The sequence below is a fragment of the Trichosurus vulpecula genome, chromosome 7 (assembly GCF_011100635.1).
Source record: "Trichosurus vulpecula isolate mTriVul1 chromosome 7, mTriVul1.pri, whole genome shotgun sequence".
Classification (NCBI taxonomy): domain Eukaryota; kingdom Metazoa; phylum Chordata; class Mammalia; order Diprotodontia; family Phalangeridae; genus Trichosurus; species Trichosurus vulpecula.
The window spans coordinates 3506767-3527298 of NC_050579.1; the positions used below are offsets into that span (position 1 = coordinate 3506767).

Sequence of the window (20532 nt, forward strand, 5' to 3'; positions counted from 1 at the left end):
GGATCTCAGGGATCTTTGAGAACAAACCCCCTCCTTGTTACACATAAGAAAACAGACTGGGAAGGGTCAGGTGACTTGCCCAATGCAGCCAGTAAAGGTCTGCAGTCGGATTTGAACTCAGGTCTTCTTGACTCCAATTCCACAGTACTCTATTACCTCTCCCAGAAGGGGGGTGTTGGATGGCTTGGGACTAGAGCAGCTTCCCACTGAGCCTGAAGGAAAAGCACCTGCCAGTGTGTCCACACCAGAAGAGCATCCTTAGTCCTTCCCGCAGACTGTCATGCTTTCTGAAAATATCCTTACCAGTGAGAAGCCATTATGGGAGTCCCTGGCTTTCAGGCCCTGTAATTATGCACGTTGAGCCATTTTTTACAGTGGTGGTGATGGATTTATGCTAATCTCACTTACAATCTCTCACCCATTATCCTTGTGACCAGTGAATGGAACACATTTGCAAGACAGCTGGCCAGAGTTAGGGGTGTAGTCTGGAGCTGAGGAAGGAAGCAATATCTCTTGGTAATTGATTGAATGTATGGAATATAGGAAATGAAAGAGAAGGAAAAATAAAAAATGACTCAGAGGCTTTAAGCCTGGCTGATTTGGATAATGACACTGCCATTGATGAAAATAAGAGTGTTAGGAAGGGAAGGGGAAGTCTGCATTGGGGAAAGATCAGCTCAGTTTGGAAGTGTTGAACCTGATGTGCCCACTTATATCTAAATGGCTATCCACATGGGGCATGCAATAGAGGGGAAAGACCCTGCGTTTGGAGTCAAGACATCTGGGTTCTTGTCTAAGCATGCGTGGCATCTGGCCGCCATCCACTTCTCTGGGCCTCATCATCTCCAAGCCAATTGACCTCAAAGAGGCAATTAGGCTAAATTGTCTCAAGTTCTCTTCCAGTGATAAAATTTGGAGAGGTCCAGTAGGTCTGTGCTGGATAAGCTTCTCCTGAGCATGAGACTGAGGAGTTTGGATGATAGGCTCAAGCTGGGGAAAGAGGTTAGAGTCATCACAGTGGAGGTGATAATGAGAACCAGGAAAAAGGATCAGCTCACCCAGGGAAATGATACCTACAAGAGTGTAAAGTCAGGGACCGAGTCTTAGAAAATGACTTTTGGTGGGACAAGGAGAGGCAGCCAGGAGGAAGGTCTTTGAGAAAAGTCACTTTAAATATTCGATTCTAAATGTCAGAGCTCTCTTTAGGCCATTCCCAAGTCAGCCCCTTCTCAGAATCCCCAGCCACCTGGATGCAGGTGTTTGAGCAGGTGCCGCACTTGTTAGCAAAGCAAAGAACTCCTGGAGGAAGGGGGAAATCACAGACCAAGATTCCAAACAATTTGACTGCTAAAATTCTCATGATTCTTTAATGAATAGGGATGTGACTTTCAAAGGCTGAGAAAGTCTTCAGAGAACATTTACTTTCATCCATGTATGTATGTATGTATCCCTTTGTATGGATCTTACATGCAACAATTTATTTATCGATGCTCTCTTCCATTAGAAGGTAAGCTCCTTGAGGCCAGGATCTGCTTTGCTTCTATCTTCTGGCTTCACTTTTGTCCCAGTGCCTGGCACAGAGCAAGGGCTGAATAAAGGCTTGTGGATTGATCTTTGGCCCAGGTCAACATTTTAGAGGGCCTACTACGTGCAGTGCTGTGTTTGGCACTAGGGTCATAAGTCCCTTCCTTCAGGAAGCTCACATTCTAATGGGGAAAGGCTGAAGGAATGAGTGTTTGTAGAAGGCCTACTATTTGCCAGGCACAATAATGTGAAGCGCTTTCCTGGCTGCCACATCACTTTATTCACTAAGATCCCACTGTCCTTTACAGATGGTGTTCTGTGTCCATGCTTCTCCCATCTCATACTCATGAAGTTAATTTTTTGAATTTGTATTAAGACTTTCTTTTTCTCAAGGTGACTGAGGACTCTCTCACTCTCTCCTTATCTCATACTAAATACTTGTCAATTGGCTGATTACTCCTAACCATCAACTCCCTGTTAACTCTTTGTGTTCCAAACTTGACAATCTAAAGACGAAAAGACTTAGCAGAGAAATCAGAAGACAAATAAGATTGGAGCAGCGCTCTCATTGGTTACCATTGTTCCATCTGCCTCTCCCATCTTTGATCTTCGGATAGTTTGGACTTTCCTCACCAACCTCAGCTCATTTGGAGCTTTAGGCCTCCCAACACTCTTGTAAAACGCTGCCAGGATTCTATGTTTACCTCTGGGAGCTGCCTTGGCTTCCATCCTCTCTACACGGCTCTCTTAAAACTATTAATGAATTCCCTATTCATCCACAGTAATGCAGACAAGTGCTCTTGTTCCTCTTCCCTGGAATGACTTCTTTTTGGGTCTTTAGAATTTCATTCTTGAGAGTTTCTCAGCTCTCCTGGACTGACTTGTCTGTAGAATTACATCTGTTGGATTTTTCCTATCTTTTCCCCAAATCCTTTGAAACATATATTCCCCAGATCTAGGGGCTATGTCAAACTGCTTCTGCCTTTCTTCTTTCCTACCACAAGTTCTAAGATGGAGTGATCATTTCTTCACAAAGTTCATGTAATTTATATGCAACAACCAATTCCGTCTTATTGGTGAGCATCAGATCCATAATGCATTTTCCCCTTGTAGGATCATAGATATAGAATGGAGAAGCAATTTGGAGGCCATCCACTCCAACAGCCTCATTTTACAGATGAGAAAACTGAGGCAAAGAGAAATTAAGTGATTTTCCCAGAGGCATAGAGGTTCTAAGTTTCAGGGACAGAATTCATCTGGCTCCAGATCCATCCCTCCCTTCATGACACCGCATCGTTGCTCCCTTATCGATTTCTTCTACAAGGTAGAACAATGAATTGTTCTCTGACGTGGTCCAAGAAGGTGTGGGGGGAAGTCACAGGATGCTAACATGCTTCCATAGCCATCTGGGCACAGAGCATGCAGGCAAATGAAATTCCACAAATGTTGAAGAATAAAAAGGACTGATGTACTTAAACCTTTAAATCCTAATGAAATTGTTGGACCTCCTTGCCTTTTGTCCCTGTCAGGCTCAAAGGCTCATCTCTCAAAAAGTCAAAGAACAGAGAACTTCTGCTCATCTCATCTGCTTGGCCACCTTTGCCCACCTGCCCTTCTCGCTTCATTCTTACCAGTTGTGAGATGCTTATTGAATGATCATTTCATGACGGTCCTGCCTCTATTGGCAGGGCAACATTAGAACTAATATCAGCTGTGATAAAATTTCAGTATATGAGCATTCTTCATTCCAACAGTTTTCCTTTATGTTTACTGGGGATATCCTTCGAACTTAAGAATGCGCAGATTGTCCAGAATATCATTCCTTTGAGGGCTGGCCCTGCTTTGCTTTTGCCTTTGTATGTGCCTGCCACATAATCAGCCTTTAATAACTCCTTGTTGATTGACTGATTGATTACAAATATGTTCCTTGACCATTTGGTAGAAAACAATATATCCTGTCTAGGAAAAGACATAGCATGATATTGAAGAAAAAGGCATCGAAGCACTGGAGGGACAGGAAGATTGTATTAGTAATGCTCTCCAAACCACTTCTGCCCCCATGACCAGCTCCCCTCAGACCCCAGGGAGATTGCCCAGGACCTGATCCCTCAGAGCGCCGTGGCTTAGTATCAGAACTGGACGCGCTTTTATCTATCAAAAGGACAGTGAAGAAGCTGCATTTCTCCACCAGCCTTATCTTCCCTCTGCACTAGAGACAAACTGAATCACTGGATTCCATCCAGCCCCTCCCCCCAGACCTTGTCATCTTCTTGCCACACCATCAGGACCTTCCATCCTCTCCATCTTCCCTAACGGCAAATCCGGTAAAGTAGAATATGAGCACCTCCAGCATAGGGAGAGGCTTGCCAGTCTGTGTATGCTCCCAACTCCCAGAATACTGCTTTGAGCATAGTAAATTATTAGTAAATATTTTAATTCAGGGCAGCTAGGTGGCTCAGTGGATAGAGCATGGGCCCTGGAGTTAGGAGGACCTGAGTTCAAATCCAGCCTCCCACACTTGACACTTAAGTAGCTATGTGACCCTGGGCAAGTCACTTAACCCTGATTGCCTCAGGAAAAAAAATACATTAATTCATTCAAAGAGCCTTGGCCTTTGAGTCAGAAGACCTGGGTTCAAGTCTCATTCTACCTCTTATGAACTATGTGAAGATGAAAAAAAGACTTAACTTGCTGATCCTCTGTTCCCTTACCTTTGAAGTGGGTCTGATTGTTCTGACATCATCTGCCTGCTTTTAGGGAGAATCTGGTAAACTACAGAGTGCTACATAGGCATGAGTTATTATTATTAGTCCATTTAGTTACACAATGACTTCCGTTCTCAATATTTTATCCCTCACGTGTAATTTTTGTTAAGATAATTCCCTTACTGTTCCTCTTTTGTGAGTTTTTTCCATGGAAAGCCAAACCCTAGGCCAACCTGATTTTTTTGTTTCCTCAAAAGGGCTTTGTAGACACTGTGGTGTTAGATGAGTGACTTTGTTTTTCAATAAAACTTGAGTTTGAACAGAAAAAAAAATATTGCTTAACTGCTGCTCTCCAGGTAAGATGAGTTTGTTTGGGAAGCATCGCCAGACCTTTCGTCTTTGTTTCTTTTATGTGGTTTAATTTATTATTTTTTTTAGGTTTGGATTTAGATGTCATAGAAACAGTCACAGATTTTGGAAGTCCTTTCCAAGTGAGGCAGACCAATAGCACAGGGCCCTTCACCTTCATTAAGCTTTCAGCATGTCTTTGTAATTTTAGCCAATTGTTCAGGTGTATTTGTTTTGAAGCAAAAGCCAGCAGACCTCCGCAGCATCCTCCAAGCATTTCCGGGGTTATTTTTGGTAATTAGGCCAATGCCCACTAGAAGCGCTCTTGTGATTCCCAACAACAGGCACTTTTGACTGTTTGCAGAGCTCACAGCAGGGGACGGAGGTCAGAGTGCTGGCTGACCCAATGTTCTAGCATCCTGGCCTGGGTCTGTCATGGCACCTGGGGCTAAGCTGACTTTGGTAGCTCTGTCACCGTCTGGAATGAAATGGCCCAGTTGGGACCCTAAAAGGGATTGGAAACTCCGGTCAATCTGTTCATCTCTCCCGGAAAATGACCTGCTCCACTGATTATCACCACAAGATATGACGGAATGGTGCCTGGGATTTAAATTACCATGTTTAATTAAATATAAAATACTGAAATGCTTGGGGAAATTCACTAATGAGATTTCAGGAACTGTAATATATAACCATCTCTCCCCTTCTTTCTCAGAGCAGATTTTTTACACCATCAAAGTATTTTCTTTGGCAAACACATATCTTGCTTTATGAGAAAGTGTACATTTTTAATAATTTATCATTTGAAATCTATTTTCCCCATAATTTAATTTAACTCTTCTCTCCACATAAAACATGGAAGTCAATAAGCAAATCCAATTGGCTGTTTGGAAACTATGTAGCATTTATGAAAAAAAAGACACGTTTGTTCAGGTCTTTCAAACACGGACAGCAAAGATGTAGGAAGTGGTCCACGATGCACTTCAAAGAGGCAGTGGCAGATTTCATTTTGCTGATTCTTAAAGTCTGGGCATCAGCCCCAACCTGTGTGAGGACAAAGAAGGCAACATGGCTCAAAACACTCAGATTTTACCCCCGTCTTCTCAGAGGACAAGACCAAGACACGAGTGGGTTCAAATGGAGTCTAAATATCATGCTATTGCATGCCTTACCTGAGGCTGGTCTTATGTCCTCTGCAGTCAAATGAAGAGGTCGCCATGCTATAGAAAAGAAGCAGAGAAACTCAGTCTTTTAGCTGTTCTCTTCCAGGACCCTGGGGGCTTGTTAGCTAACCCACCAATCTTCTTTTCCAGCTACATTAAAACAACAGTCTTAGGAAATTTCAATTAGATCGTTTAAAACCTCTTCCCCTATTTCTTACACAGTAAGATCATATAAAATTTTCTTTACAAAATGAGAATCCAATCATTATCTGCGCTTTTCTTCACCCTGGAGTAAATTAGTGGGTCACGATATGGGTATCTATAGCAAAAACAAAACTCGTTCACATTATTTGCCTTTAAAACTCTCCTTGTCTCACTGATTACATGGCAGGCTTTCACCGTAACCTTGACCAAATCTAGTGACCCTGAACCAGCGTCTCTACTTTACGCCTTCTCATTAATGATCTAAGATCGTTACTGGCTCTCACATTTGGAGTTTGTTCATACCCTCTGATTATCTCATTTGAGCTGTCTCATTAATGACCTCAGACCCCTTTGACCTTCATTCTGCCTTAGCCCCTGTGGTCAGCCAGTAATTACCTGCTGATGACTGGCCTATCTTTTTTCCTAAATAATTTACTATCTATATTTGTAAAGTCTAAGTGACATGTTCTATGATTTGCAGAATTTTATCTTCAACCCCACTAAACTCTAGGATGACATGGTCACTTCCCCCCACCCCCCCACCCAAAGTCCCCATTATTTCAACTTAACTATCCAGTTCTCCTTATAGCGTGTATTCCACTCAACTCAGGAATCTCACATTACTTGAGTTAAATGTAGGGTATTTTTGATCATCATAGCTAACCCCATCTGGCTCAAGGCTCCATCCCAGAGCACACTCAGAAGGTCTCAAGTTAAACTGAGGTCCAGGTCTCCAGTGGCAACCCTACCACCAGACTCCATGGGCAGCATAACACAACATTGAGTCACGACAAAAATACAAAGCGAATAACAAGGAAAAGTCAAGTAATAGAGAACATTCCTTCCTCCCAGCAGCAGGCATGGAAGTCAAGGTCATACTTGACGAGAGAATTAGTAGAGAAAAGTCTGATTTTCCTATAATATTCTGAAGACTATCAGTAGTTGATCTGGAAGGGGCCTCTGGGGCTACTGAAACCAACTCCCTCCTTTTATACATGAGGAGAATAAATCCCATGGAGGTTAAGTGACTTAAAAAGAAGTAAAAGCACTCTTTCCATCGCACCGCCCTGTGGTAGATCGCCTCTGGTACTATCTGGTACTAACTGACTGGAAGATGTACAAAATACAAGATCTCCCGTGTTTATAAAAAGTCACTTGGTTCAGGAGAATGAAACTCTGGTCCATGTCTTCCTGTAAGTCCTCCCTCGGAGGTGCAGCCAGCATGTGAGAACATCTTGGAAGAACTGGGCAGGTTACTTGACCCTTTACTTGCTTCAATGAGCATTGTGAATATTGCACATTTCTTTCTAAATTATTTGAAAGTGTGCAAATTGATTTGATATGCTACACCACTGTGCTGGAGGAATTAATATATTACCTTAGTAATGTACTTGAGCTAAGTGATTGAAAGTTCTAGGGGTACATAGAAACCAACATAATTTGTATGATGTTTTGAAGTGAAATAAATATTCACAAATTTGTCTGGAACTCCGGGCATCACATGGATGCCAGTGGATCACACAGGTCGTCCAGCATGTACCCCGTGCCCTCGCTATGCCTGGCCCCAGTCTTCCATGTCTCCTTTGCACCATTTCTCCCGGGCAGCTATTGAGCAGTGATACATTGTAGCCTGCTCCTATCCACCATGTGCCCCTCCATTGCCTCTGGCTCTGTGCTTTTCTAGTCCTGCTTTGACACCGTAGTTATTTCTTGGTGTGGTTTTTGGATTGAGTTAGAAGTGAACATTTTTCTCCGCTACGCTTCCCCACTCCATCCCCTAACACCTTGCCATTTTCCATTTAGAACCTTGAAAGCCCCAACAAGCTGATACCCTTTGTTTTCAGATCCCCTTAATCAATGCATATGTCCTCACTCACCCACCCATCCTTTGTGAGGCAGTGGAAAGAGCGGGGAGTTTGGAAGCAAACTACCTGGGAGCAAATCCCACATGTGCCACTAAATAGCTAACTTGACCTTAGGCAAGTCACTAAACTTTAGTTCGGTTCAATAAACACTTATTAAGCACCTTCTATGTACCAGACATTGTGCGACCCATTGGGCAGCATTTTCCTCATCTGTAAAATTTCTTCATCTGTAAAGATATTGGATTAGATAGCTTCTGCGGTCCTTTCCAGCTCTAGGTATAAAACTCTAGCAATCTTAGAACAACGAAGTTGAAGAATCCGGGACTGGTGGGAGTCATAGAGGAAAGCCCAAGACGGTAGAATAGGAAGATTTTTCTTTTAAGTTTGGGGATACCTGAGCATGTGTGTGGGCTCAGGAGCCAGTGAAGGTGTATGAGAGGGTATGATGAATGAAGTAAGGTCTTGATAAAGGAGGCTATGGAATCCAGGGTAAGGGAAAGATATTAGCTTTGTTAAGAATTTTACATAACGGGGGGGTGGGCAAGGCATGGGGATTCAAATTTGAGGAGAGATGAAAGGGTTCGGAGAATCCCTGTGAGGAATATGCCAGGGAGAGAAGGAGAGGAGGAGAGGAGAGGGGCTACTCAGTAGTGGTGAGAGCCCACCTCGAACACCATCTACTTTTAGCAAACAAAACAAGCTGGAAGGGCGGGACCTTCTCTAGTAACACTCAGCACTCAGGGAGCCAGATGCAAAGAATCAGAGCGAAGCTTACCAAGAAGGATGTCATCAGGGCAAAATGGCAGCCAATGGATCATCATAGTGACAGAAAGCTAGATCAAGGCAAGATGTAGAAGTAAGTGAAACCAGAATAGAGAAGAATCAGGATTGGGAAGGTGAAGGGAGGCTGGAATGGAATCTTCGGGACTTGATAAGGTGAAGGGTCGGGTAAGATGTGGCAGGCACCACCCAGAGCTGCCCACTCCCTCGTTATGAGTCATTTCTGTTTTCTTGGTCAGTGAATCCACCAGTGTAGACACTCATTGGAATGTCAGTCAGTCATTTTCTTAGGGTGGAAAAAAAATAGAACAGAGCAGTAGTGAAAGGCCAGGAGATTTAGACCGAAGGTCGGAATGTCAGAGTTCAGGATTCTGGAGAGAATGTCATGCAGAGAGGTCTAAGTTGTGCCCATGGTGATCTGTGGCTAAATTGGAGTACAGGTAGCAGTCGTTGGAGTTGAGAAATGCTGGAAGGGGGAAGGGAAGAGGGGTGGGCAGAGTGTGCCTGAGAAGCAGGTCGGCGCTTGAGGTTTTTTAGCCCATGTATGAGATCGTGGGGCTTCCAGAAGGAGTGGGGGAGATGAAGACTAGAAGACCCTCCCAGTGTGTGCTTGTATTGGAGCTCCATCTTAAAAAACTAAATTCAAATCCCGTTGCCCCTCCATGCCCCCAAGTATTCCTGGGGTGGGGAGAGAGAGAGACAGAGAAGGGGGGAGGGAGGGAGAGAAAGAGTTGTAAATTCTGGAATATCAAAATTGTTTTCTATTCTAAGGTTATGACAAGAGTCATAAATGCAATTACAGGGGAAATAGCAAGCCATCGGTTGTTCAGTCAGTGAGCATTCTGTAGTGCCTGCCAAGTGCCCAGCAGGTGCTAGGTGCTGGGGAAACCAAAATGAGATCATGTCTGACCTCAAGGAGCCTCTACTCTACTGGGGAGGTCGAGTACTGATCACAGACAGTAAACAAAGAAAGGAAGAAGTACCATTAACACCCAGGGGAATCTGAGGCCTCTAGAAAGAGGTGGCTCTGGAGCTGAGCCTTGAGGTTATATCCTAAGTAGAGGCTAAGAACTTGCTCAGACCAGAAAAAGAATTTGTTCCTGCCTCCCTCCCCACCAAACTCCCTCTCACACCCCCCATTGCCTTGGGTCCTAACGTGTGGGTTTGCTGTTTTTAAACAGGTGGTCCAGGACATTATAGCCAGCGAAGAAGAAGAAGGCATGAAGAAGGCCAAAAAGAAGGAGGCGAAAGAGGATAAGGAAAAGAAAGAAAAAAAGAAAAATAAAGAAAAGGCAGAAAAAAAGGAAAGCAAAAAGGTAAAAGAAATATAAAAGTATACATCTTTGCCTGTGGCGGGCACTGCCCAGAGCTGCCCACTTCCGTGTTATAATTCACTCCAATTTTCTTGGTCAGTGAACCCACCAGTGTAGACACTCATTGGTATGTCAGTCATTCATTTTCTCAATCTGCCTTGGATCTGCTGGTGACTTTTGTTTGTTTTTAATGTTGACCTCTAATTGGAGGCCACAGCTTTCCAGTTGGATAACCTTGAAGGGAGGAAAAGAAGGAAAGAGTTAAACCAAGCGCTCCCAGGGTTTCCTTATAAGGGAGGCAGAAAGTTCTGACCCTGAGAGTCCAGAAAGTATTGAGATTTTGAGTATCAGAAGTTGTGCTTTCTTTAGCATCGGGGCTAGGGAAGAAAATATACCACCTGCCAAAGAGTGACCGGAAGATTAAGATAAATGAAGTTTGGACTTTTTTGGCAGAGTGTCAGTGGCTGTGTGCGTGACTTAGACATTGCCCCCCCCCCTTATTTTAAACCTTCCTTTCCCCACCACTTCCTGGCTGTGTGACTGTTGTGGGAGAAGTGTCTCCTCTCTGACTCATGTGGTGGCTAAATGCTGCCAGATTCACACTTACCACAACACAGAGGTTAAAGAGGTAAAAACTTTTTGCTGCTATTCAGTCTTCTCAGTCCTGTCCGCCTCACATGATCCCATTTGGGGTTTTCTTGGCAGAGATGCTGGAGGAGCTGGCCATTTCCTCCTCCAGCTCATTCTACGGAGAAGGAAATGAAGCAAATAGGTCTAAGTGACTGGGCCAGGGTCACACAGTTAGCCCGAGGCTGAATTTGAACTAAGGAAGATGAGTCTTCCTGACGTCAAGCCCAGCATTTATTATGCTCAAGCAGAGGTTCGGCCTCGGAGGAAAATTGACCTCCAATGAGGACGCGGACAAATCCTCACATAAGCAATATGGCATCAGAGCAACAGAGAAGTCACTCGTCTAAATATTGCGATCTTATAGATGATTCTTAGGCCATCAAAGCTAAAGAGAAGACAGGCTCATAATCCCGTGCTTCCCTCAGTGCCATACGAGTGAAACGGACTCAGCTAAACGGAGTCATGATCTCCTACAGCCCTTAAGGAAACAAACCTCAGGCACCAAACAAACTCGAGGTAAGCTAAGTCAGGTTACAGATTGTTATTCATCCTTCCTTCAGAGAGGACTGATGACATCACAAGGGTGATGCCTCCAGAGCTGAGCAAAGACAAGGAGAGATTACAGATTAAACTCCACGTGTTGGTAAGCAAAATGGGCTCTTAGCACTCAGTTCAACCAAGTGCCCTTGAAGAGTTTGGCTTTTGTTTCCTTTGATTAATTCAGTGTATTTCATTGATTCTTACTAGGTGCTAAGCCCCAGGCCCAAACCCCTATTAGGTGCTAAGCCTATGTGGGTGTGAAGCTCCCAGGGTACTAAGGGGAGGGGCTGACTTAAGAGTCAATCATAGTAGCCTAAGTTCTGGTCATTCAGATGACGTTTGATGACATCTGAAATGCTATAAGAAGAGAAGACAGAGCTATTTGTGCTGGGCTCTCACTCATGCTGGTACGCTGATATGGAGACTCCCGGCAGCTGTAGCTAAGAGCCCTCCAGCTCGTAAACCCGGATGTTGGGACTTTGTTAAACTCTGGTAACTATGTATTGGGATTTGAATCTGTATTTGGTCTGTCTGTTGATGTTTGTACTTTGTTTGTATTTTGTTCTGAAGTTCAGGGTGTGGGTTTTTCCCCTAAACTAAGTGAGTGATATTTGTATGCTGAATTAAAGCAAGCTGTTAACCCCTTAACGTTGCTTTCCTTAGTAAAGCAGATCCAAAGGACCTGGGCTTTTGCAGTGTGCTGGCAGCATGCTTGTGGTTGGGCTTGTGTTGGTCTTTCACCCCCACAACAGCTGCTAGCCGGATTGTTGAAACATCACACCGGGAGGATTCACAAAGAGGCTCATTGAGGAGAAGGATTTAATTGTCACTGAGAATCAGAGACATTGGAAATCTTCCTTTGGCTTCCTATCTAAGGAATGGTTAAGACTCTGAGTAAAATTTCACATCCCATGGGACAGGTTTTAGTCAGATGAGGTTAATATGAAAATGGACTTTTGGTTTACCAAAATTTGCAGGAAGAATGTCCCTGAGTTCCATGTAATAAAGGAAATAAAAAATTCCCGTAACATGACCCTGGCAAGGTCATGTATCATCTCTGACACTCAGTTTCTCCATTTGTAAAATAGGGGAAGGGGAAATACTTGGACCATCCCCGTGTAAATCGGAAAGTATCATCTCAATAGCAGCTCTTCTCCAAGTCCAGGCATTAATTCAAATCAGCAGATGCTTGAGTGCCTACTCTGTGCAATGGACCATAGATAGATGGTGATGGAAATGGTGGGTCTGTCTTACTGGAGCTTTGAATCTCGGAAAGGAGAAGACACGGGGCAGTCTGATGGGGTAAAGTAGAGGAGCAGGGGTTGAGATAAGGGGCTATAATGAATTATATGCAAGGGAGATCCCTTTAAGCTGGGGGCATCTAAGTCTGCTTCCTGGTGGAGGTGGCTGAGGGAGGGGGAAGGGACAGCCTGTAGAAGTCTGCATATTTGGCAGAGGGTGGGATGAAATCAGGGAGCTGCTGGGAAGCTCAGTATGGCTAAAATACAGTCCATGAGGATGAGTAGAGAGAAATAAAGCAGGAGAGGCCGGAGGGGGCCAGATTATGGCAGGCCTTCAGGGCCAGGCAAAGGTGTTTATAGTTTCTCTTCTGTTTGGGGGAAGAATGGGCAGAGCATCCAGGGCAGCAGAGTCAAGGTCAAAGCTCTTCCCTGGCTCTTAGAACATTGGGCTGGATTGAATTAGAAGGCAATCAATAGAGATTAATATAAACTCTTAGAATTGTGTTTTTAAAACTCAAGATAAAAAGATCATAAATCTAGAGCTGGACAAGACCCAGACACCACTTAGTCCAACCCTTTCAGTTTACAAGTGAGGAAATTGAGGCCCCAGGAAGCTAAGTCACCCAGGAAGAAAGCACAAGCATGTGACTGGACTCCAGGTTCTCGATGCCGGAGTCACAGCTCATTCCACTGTTGCCAACAGGGGCAAAATTGAGGGGATGTGGCTGGGCAGCAGCTTATCTGAAAAAGGCCAGGATCTGAGGGGACACTAAGGCCAGGGGGAGTCAACAGTCTTTTATGCCTAGCCGAGAAAGCTAATGCAATCTGAGGCTGTATCAAGACAGGCATTATGTCCAGGAAGAGGGAGGTGACAGTCCTGTCTCAGTCTTCCCTGGCCAAAACATATGTGGAGTACCTTGTTCTCTTCTGTGTACCATGTTTTAGGAAGGAAGGGAAGGAAAGAAGGAAGGAAGGAAGGAAGGAAGGAAGGAAGGAAGGAAGGAAGGAAGGAAGGAAGGAAGAAAGGAAGGAATGAAGGAAGGAAGGAAGGAAGGAAGGAAGGAAGGAAGGAAGGAAGGAAGGAAGGAAGGAGGAAGAAAGGGAGTAAGGGAGGCAAAAAGGAAAGAAGGAAGAAAGGAAGGAAAGAAGGAAAGGAGGGAAGAAATGAAGGAAGGAAGGAAGTGTGTTGGCACTCAGTTCAACCAAGTGCCCTTGAAGAGTTGGGCCTTTGTTTCCTTAATTAGACTGGGAGTCCTTGGTGACCTCCTTGCCTCAGGGGAGGGCCTAGTTTCCATGGGCTTGAGTGGCATGTTTGGGACATCAGAAGCTTTTAGACCACGTGGATTTAAGTTGCCTCTTTGTGACGATTTCAGATCACGTGGGTGAGTCGCATCTGTGACTCACCCTTTACGCTGAAAAAGATATAAAACCAGGGGTTGGCTTTCTCTTTCTCAGAGCTCTTACCCACAGCAGTGGTGACTCACGTGGCTCTGGGCCAGCCCTTGTTATGAGCTCCCGGGCTGAATTTAGATGTTGGTCACTATGGATTGTGTTTGGTCTGTCTGTCGATGTTTGTAATTTGTTTGTATTTGCTCCGAAGTTCAGGGTGCTGGCTTTTTCCACTGACCTAAGCAGATGATATTTGTATGCCGGATTAAAGTAAGCTTGTTAACCCCTTAACATTGCTTTCCTTAGTAAAGCAGATCAAAAGAACCTGGGCTTGCAGCATTCTGTGAGCTGGTTGTTGTTGGTTTTACACCCCCACAGCAGCTGCTAGCTGGATTGTTGAAACGGAGGAAGGAAGGAAGGAAGGATGAGAGGAAGGATGGAAGGAAGGAGGGAAGGAGGGAGGAAGAGAGGAAGGGAGGAAGGAACACTGTGCTGGGAGGACCCAAATATACCTGGTACTGGAAAAATAGAGTAAAGAGAGAACCTTGAGAATTTGGGGGTCAGGAAGGGTTCCCCAGAGGTGCTAGGCCTTGAAGCAGGTAGAGTCAGCCTCTCTGCCCAAGTTCAGTTTTGAGGCGAAATGGGCATTGGCAGGATGGGGATGAAGAAAAAGTGAATTCCAGGCTTGGGGAATAGCTTAAGGAGTAAAAGCACCTTGAGGGCAGGAATGGTTTCAGTTTTTCATTGTTGTATCCCAATGGTAGCCCAGTGCCTGGCATGTAGAAGGTGCCCAACAAATGCTTGTTGTTGGGTTCAGTTGAATCAAATGTCCAGAATTGAAGTGATTTTCGTGAATGCTCTGGGGGAGGAGCAGGAGAGGCCCCTTGGCCACATTCTGGGAGTGGCTGGCTACCTAACTGGTCTGAGGTGGAGTTTGTGAAAGTAGCCAGAAAGGGAGTTTCAGACTGTTGTGGCCACCCTGAAATGCCAAGGTAAGGAGACTGAACAATCTCTGCCTTCCCTTCTAGCACTAAAACTTTCTGATTTTACATTAGGCATTTTTTAGGGCATGTTGAAGTCAATTGTGAACAACTGTATTAGTTAAGAATCTTAAAAGCGCTTGGAAATGCCTGCTGGAAACTGCCCCATAAATCTCAGAGCTTGGAATGACTTCCCCAAATTCATCATTGTATTGCTGTCAGCGATAACAAAATGCTAAATGTTCTCATTCCTCATTATCCACATTTTTCTTGCCGTTTCCTGCCTTGGATAATTGATACAGATAAAGAGGCAGAACTCCTCTATCTCGGCTGGGGCAGAGCCCACCTCCCTGGGCGCTGAAGCCCTGGAAAGCCCTCAGTGTACGCGGCAATGGATTCAGTCTGTGGTTCGTTCTTCCCAAGTTCTGAGCAAGTAAATGCATTTCACAGAATGTTGGGAACTCAGACTTGGAAGGAGCCTCAGAGGCCATGCAGACCAGCCCACACCTGAATAAGAATCCCCTCTATTCCAGACCTGGCCGGGGGCATCCGAAATCTTCTTGAATAACTCCACTGAGTGGAAATCCTTTCCCTTCCATTGAGTTGGGAACTGCCCCTTTCCAACTGAGCTCAGCCCTTGGCACTGCGCAGAACAAATGTAATCCCTTTTCCACACTACAGCCACTCACTTACTTGAAGGAAGCATTCAGGACTCCCCTGAGCTTTCTCTTTTCCAGGCTAAACATCTGCAGTCCCTTTGATAGATCTCATGTGTCATGGGACATGTATTGTCTCCATCCTGAGATTCTTTACCACCTATGCTGCAGGATTACTAAGGATAAAATGAGATAATATTCTGTAAAGTACTTTCAAACTTGAACGTGCTACATAAGTGTTAGGTAATGTTATTGTTGTTGTGATCTTGGGTGCCCGCCTCTTGGTACTCCCCAGCTCATCAGTGTTCCTTTTGAAATGGGGTACCCAGAACAGTACTACAGATGTGGCCTGACCAGGACAGAGGCTGTACCTGTCTCAGCTGCCGTGCTACGTCACTGACCCCTGGGGACCTTCCAGGTCTCTAAACCCCTGGGTCATTTTTCAAACAAATAACTCTCTGACCCAGCCTCCCCTCTTTACGCTCACAAAGTTGATTTTTTGAGCCCAAGTCTAAGACTTTACATTTATCCTGGTTACATTTCATTCTCCTAGGTTCACCCTGATGTTGTAGCCTGTAAGATCTTTGGGGCTTCTGTTTCTATCATCCACCCTATCGGTTATCCCCCTTCGCTTGTTATCACCTTCAGATTTGACAGGCAGACCATATATGACTTGACTTCTCCTGATGGAAATGTCAGATGTGATAGAACCAAGAGCAGCTTCCTGGAGACCTTGTTCCAAGTTGAAATGATCAACAACCACTCTTGGGGCTTGCCATTGAACCACTTTCTAGCCCACGTCTCTCCATCTTCTCAAGAGACTTTTTAAAAATGTTTTACTCACATCTGGAGCAACACAATTGGATTCAGGGTGTTCTGAGTTTCCTCTTGCAATCTGAACAACATTTCTGAGCAAAGGCATCTGAGAAGATCCACTGGAGTCCAGGAACCCTGTCACAAAAGGAAAGGAAATGAGTCTGGCCTGATGGGTATTTGATGAAAACCTGCTGGCTCTTTTTGATATCTTTGAAATCAGTCACTCAATCAAAAAGTTGTTTTGAATTTGAATGTGGGGGATGCCTGTGCTAATAAAGGCAAAAACATCCCCTGCCCTCAAGATGCTTAGGTTCTATTGAGATAATGCAAGTATAAACAGGTCGATACAAGATACAGAGGAGATGGAAGGTGGCCTTAGAGCAGCAGGAGGGGCTGAAGAAAGGCCTCCTGCAGAAGGCAGGGTTAGAGCTTCATCTTAAAGAGAGGCATCGATGATGAGGAAGAAAACCATTCCACACAGATGCACCACTGTTAGGGAAAGGATGGAGGTGGGAGAGAGAATTCCTTATAATGGCTTCTGGCACAATTTAAGGGCTCCTAGAGGCCAGTGACTCCAACACCCTCATTTTATAAGTAAGGTGACTTGCCCAAAGGCACACATAGGAGGATCCTAGAGCTGACACCGAAATGGACCTTGGACAATAACTCAGTCAAGCCCCCTCATTTTACAGATGTGGAAACTAAGTCACAGGTAAGCGAAGTGACAGAGTCATAGAACAAGAGGTTTAAATCTGGAGGGAACATCAGAGGACATCCTGGCCATTGACTTCATTTCTAAGATGTAGAATCCAAGCTGAGAGAGACTCAGCAACCTCCCCGGCTCACCTGAGGAATAAGTGGCAGAGTCAGATTCTGAACCCACCACCACCCTGCAATGTTTCCTTGTGTGGTATAAGGGGATAGAACAGCGGACTTGAAGTCCTGCAGATTGGGCAAGGTGCTTGACCTTCCATCAGCTTCCTCGTCTGTTAGATAGTGATAATACTGACATCTAACACAAGGGGCTGTTTGGAGGGTCAAATGAGATCAAATATGTAAATTCTTTGCAAACTCAGAAGGACCGTAGAAACGTGAGTAATCGTAACTTATTGTAAGCTATAATCATTACTGTTAATGGCAAAACAGAATGACTGTCACCAGAGAGTTAATTGTAGAGACTCAAGTGAAGAGATGATGGGACAGTAAATGCCCTTCATGGCCGAGCCTCCCCAGATGGGGCCGCAGGTTCATAAAAGCAAGCCCGTGGTCGCAGAAGGAAATCCCAGGCCCCGTCACCATCGTTTCATTTGCCCCACAGTTGGGGGTAGGGATCTCATATTGGCCAAGAAGATGGAAGTAATGAGTCTAGCTCCATAGAATCCAGCTTCGTTTTTCTGATTTTTCATAATATATGCTGAGCCACTTGGAACTATTTAAAAATATTGACCTGTTCCTAGGGCATGGTCAGTCCTGTGAGCGCCAAGGAGGTCCCTCTCCATTTCATCCAGCCATCACATCATTTAAGTTAGTGCTGCATTTTCCTGGGAAGATCCCTGGCCCTGCCTCATTGGCACAGAGTTGTCTGGTATGATTCATGGCCACTGGCCTCACCTACCTGCACAGGGAGGGATCTCGCCATACGCCTCTCGCTCCCACTGGATCTTGCTGGATTTCTTTTGCTGAATGTGGTTTGGATTTCATCAAGAAACCAAAAACATGTTAAACCCCATTTTGTCTTCTGTGAAGGGGTGATTAAGCTGACATTCATTCTCCGAGGGACACTTTCTGTGATTTATCTCAGAATGTGGGGGATAGGAAGCATCACTTTAAAAAAACCACTTGTGAATGAATAAGTGAATTAGCTGATTTTAAGAGCACTTGTACATATCTATATAGCAGTCCTGGTGCTAAGTGCAGTGATTTCAAACGTAAAAACAAAGAGAGTTCCTGCCCTCAAGGAGCTTATATTCCAATGGAGAGAGACAACACCGACAGCAGAGTAGCATCCAGGGGAAGAGGTGTTTTAGTGAGTGTAGGCACAGGGGGATAAACTGAAAAGTGGGAGAGCAAGACCTGGAGGGCACACATCAAGGAAGCAAGACTGTTGGTGGGAAAAGGGGTGGGGGGCAAGGGGAAGCCTGGCTGCAGCTATCCTAGATGGGGCAGGTCATGGGAGCCATTCTTCCATCAGGACAGTGGGCCAAGATATGGTCACTGGTTTAATAGAACTAGGACTGACTCTGGAGTCAGAGGATGAGGTTCAGGTCCCACTTGTGTGACCCTGGAGAGGTCAGTTAGCTTTCTTGGGCTTCGGTTTTGCCATCTGTAGATGAGCAGGTTGAATTAAATTGTGCCTGAGGACTATGTTCCTATGCTCCCCCCCAGGCTGTTCCCCCCAGTTCTGACCCCATCCTTACAACCGGTGGCCCTGAACCCATCTAGCACGAGCTCCATTGGTTCTGCTCCTCAAATGCCTCTCAGGGGAATCACCCATTTGCTCCTCCTCCCTCTGGCCCCAGAGAAAAGAGACCGCTAATCCCTGTGAAAACCCAGCCCTTGACTCACCTCCCATATTGAGTATATGTCTTCATCAGCTGCTCCCTCATGTGCTTCTCCTTCTATTGGACTGGACTAGCTTGGCACGTCTCTGAAAAATCAGAGGACCACCAGGTTTTCAGACTGGAAGTGGCCTTAGATGAGCAACCAGAGAGGCACCAAGATCACCCATGTAGACAAGCAGCAGGGCCATAATTCAGACCTCGATTTTTCTGACTTCCCTCACTACATCACACTGGGGCCAGGGGCATTTAAAAAGTGCACTTCATTGAACTGTGCCAGTCCCATAGGCGAGGACAGTTTGTCTCGTGTTTGGGGACCAGGGTAGCATGTTGGAGATCAGAAAGTAAATCCAAAGACAATAGAATAGCCATCTAACCCTGGGCAAGTCACTTAAACTCTGCCTGAGTCAGTTCCATAATGACACCAGGTGATAACAATGACACCTGCCTCCCGGGGCTGATACGAGGATCAGAGGAGAAAGTATTAAAAGTGCTTAGCATAGTGCCCAGCACATAGTAGGTACTTAATATGTGTTCCTTTTCCCTTCTCCTAGAACACTGGATCCAGAGGCAGGAAGACTTGGGTTCTGTTCCTGCCTCAGACAATCCCTAGCTTTGTCAAGTCAAAAGGTTAAGTGCCTACTATGTGTCAGTCACTGTGCTAAATCATGGGGATATAAAGTCAAACCACAATCCCCACTCTCAAGGAGCTCACAGCCCAGTGGGTTGGGGGTGGGGGCAACATCCAAACAACTATGTATGAACAAGCTATGGATAGGGAAATGAGAAATAACTTCAGGGGGAAAGCACTAGCATTAGGGGGAATTGGAAAGGCTGCCTGTAGCAGGTGGGATTTTCATTAACCAGGTCACTTCTACATTCTGTGCTTCTGTTTCCTCACCCCTCAAAGAGGGAGTTGGACCCAGTGGTCTCTGAAGTCCCAGCTCCAACTACGATCTGATTAATGAATGAGATGGGTCAGGAGTGAGATACAGCAGATGTGTTTGAATTCAGTTCAAGTTTAATTTCATGCCAAAAGCAGGCATTTTGAAATAGATCTTTAAACTTGGGGAAGTCCATGTCCGGATCTATGGGAAAGCAAGGTTTTCTTTCCACTCTGACTTTCCATGGGGAATAACAGGCCTCTAGCTTGTATTTTTTCCTTTTCTCTGGTTTAGCTTTTTCCTAAAGACTGAAAATCCTGCAGGGTGGGAATATCCCCTTCTCTGAAAGTTGATGAGTGACGGTGTTGACATTGGGATTTGAATAGGAGCAGGTAGGAGCCAAGCCCAGGCAAGCTCCAGCAGCTGCAGCTTGACACATACCTACCTACTAATCTAAAACTCTCCCAACGCCCGTCCCTCAACAGCTGACTAATGGTACCTTTATTTTTGAAGAAATAAAAGTTCCGTGAGAACTGCCCTTCTATTTTGTCCCTCCATAAGCCATAGAGGAAATTGGGCTAAAGGGGATTTTTCCCCCTGCAGTATGTCAAACCATCTGACCTATCTGAGTTCCAATGGGGCAAATAACCTAGAATAAAATGCTAGCAGAAACAGCAAGGCGACTATTTTCGTACGCATTTAGATGCGTATAGGGTTGACGATGGTAGATTTTAAATGCATGTTTTATTAAGCAGTTCACTGAACATAAATCCTCAAAGTGTGTGTGTGTGTATCACACTGAGATCAGCTGCAGTAACTCAGAACATAAATACACATAAATACGGCCCCAAGTCAGATGGAAGCATCTTAAGCTATTCAGTGTTCACAATAGCCCAGAGTCCCAAGCTGCAGGTGGCGCTCAGGCTGGTGCAGCTA

At 45.0% G+C, this 20532-nt stretch overlaps 1 protein-coding gene across 1 annotated transcript in view; it reads left to right on the forward strand.

The window, feature by feature from the left end:
* IQCA1 (IQ motif containing with AAA domain 1) overlaps positions 1-20532 on the forward strand; it is a 241362-nt gene that overhangs the window by 155360 nt on the left and 65470 nt on the right. Inside the window, exon 11 of the mRNA XM_036766788.1 lies at positions 9771-9905. Coding sequence (XP_036622683.1) covers positions 9771-9905 — 135 coding nt within the window. The remainder of the gene's footprint in view (positions 1-9770; positions 9906-20532) is intronic.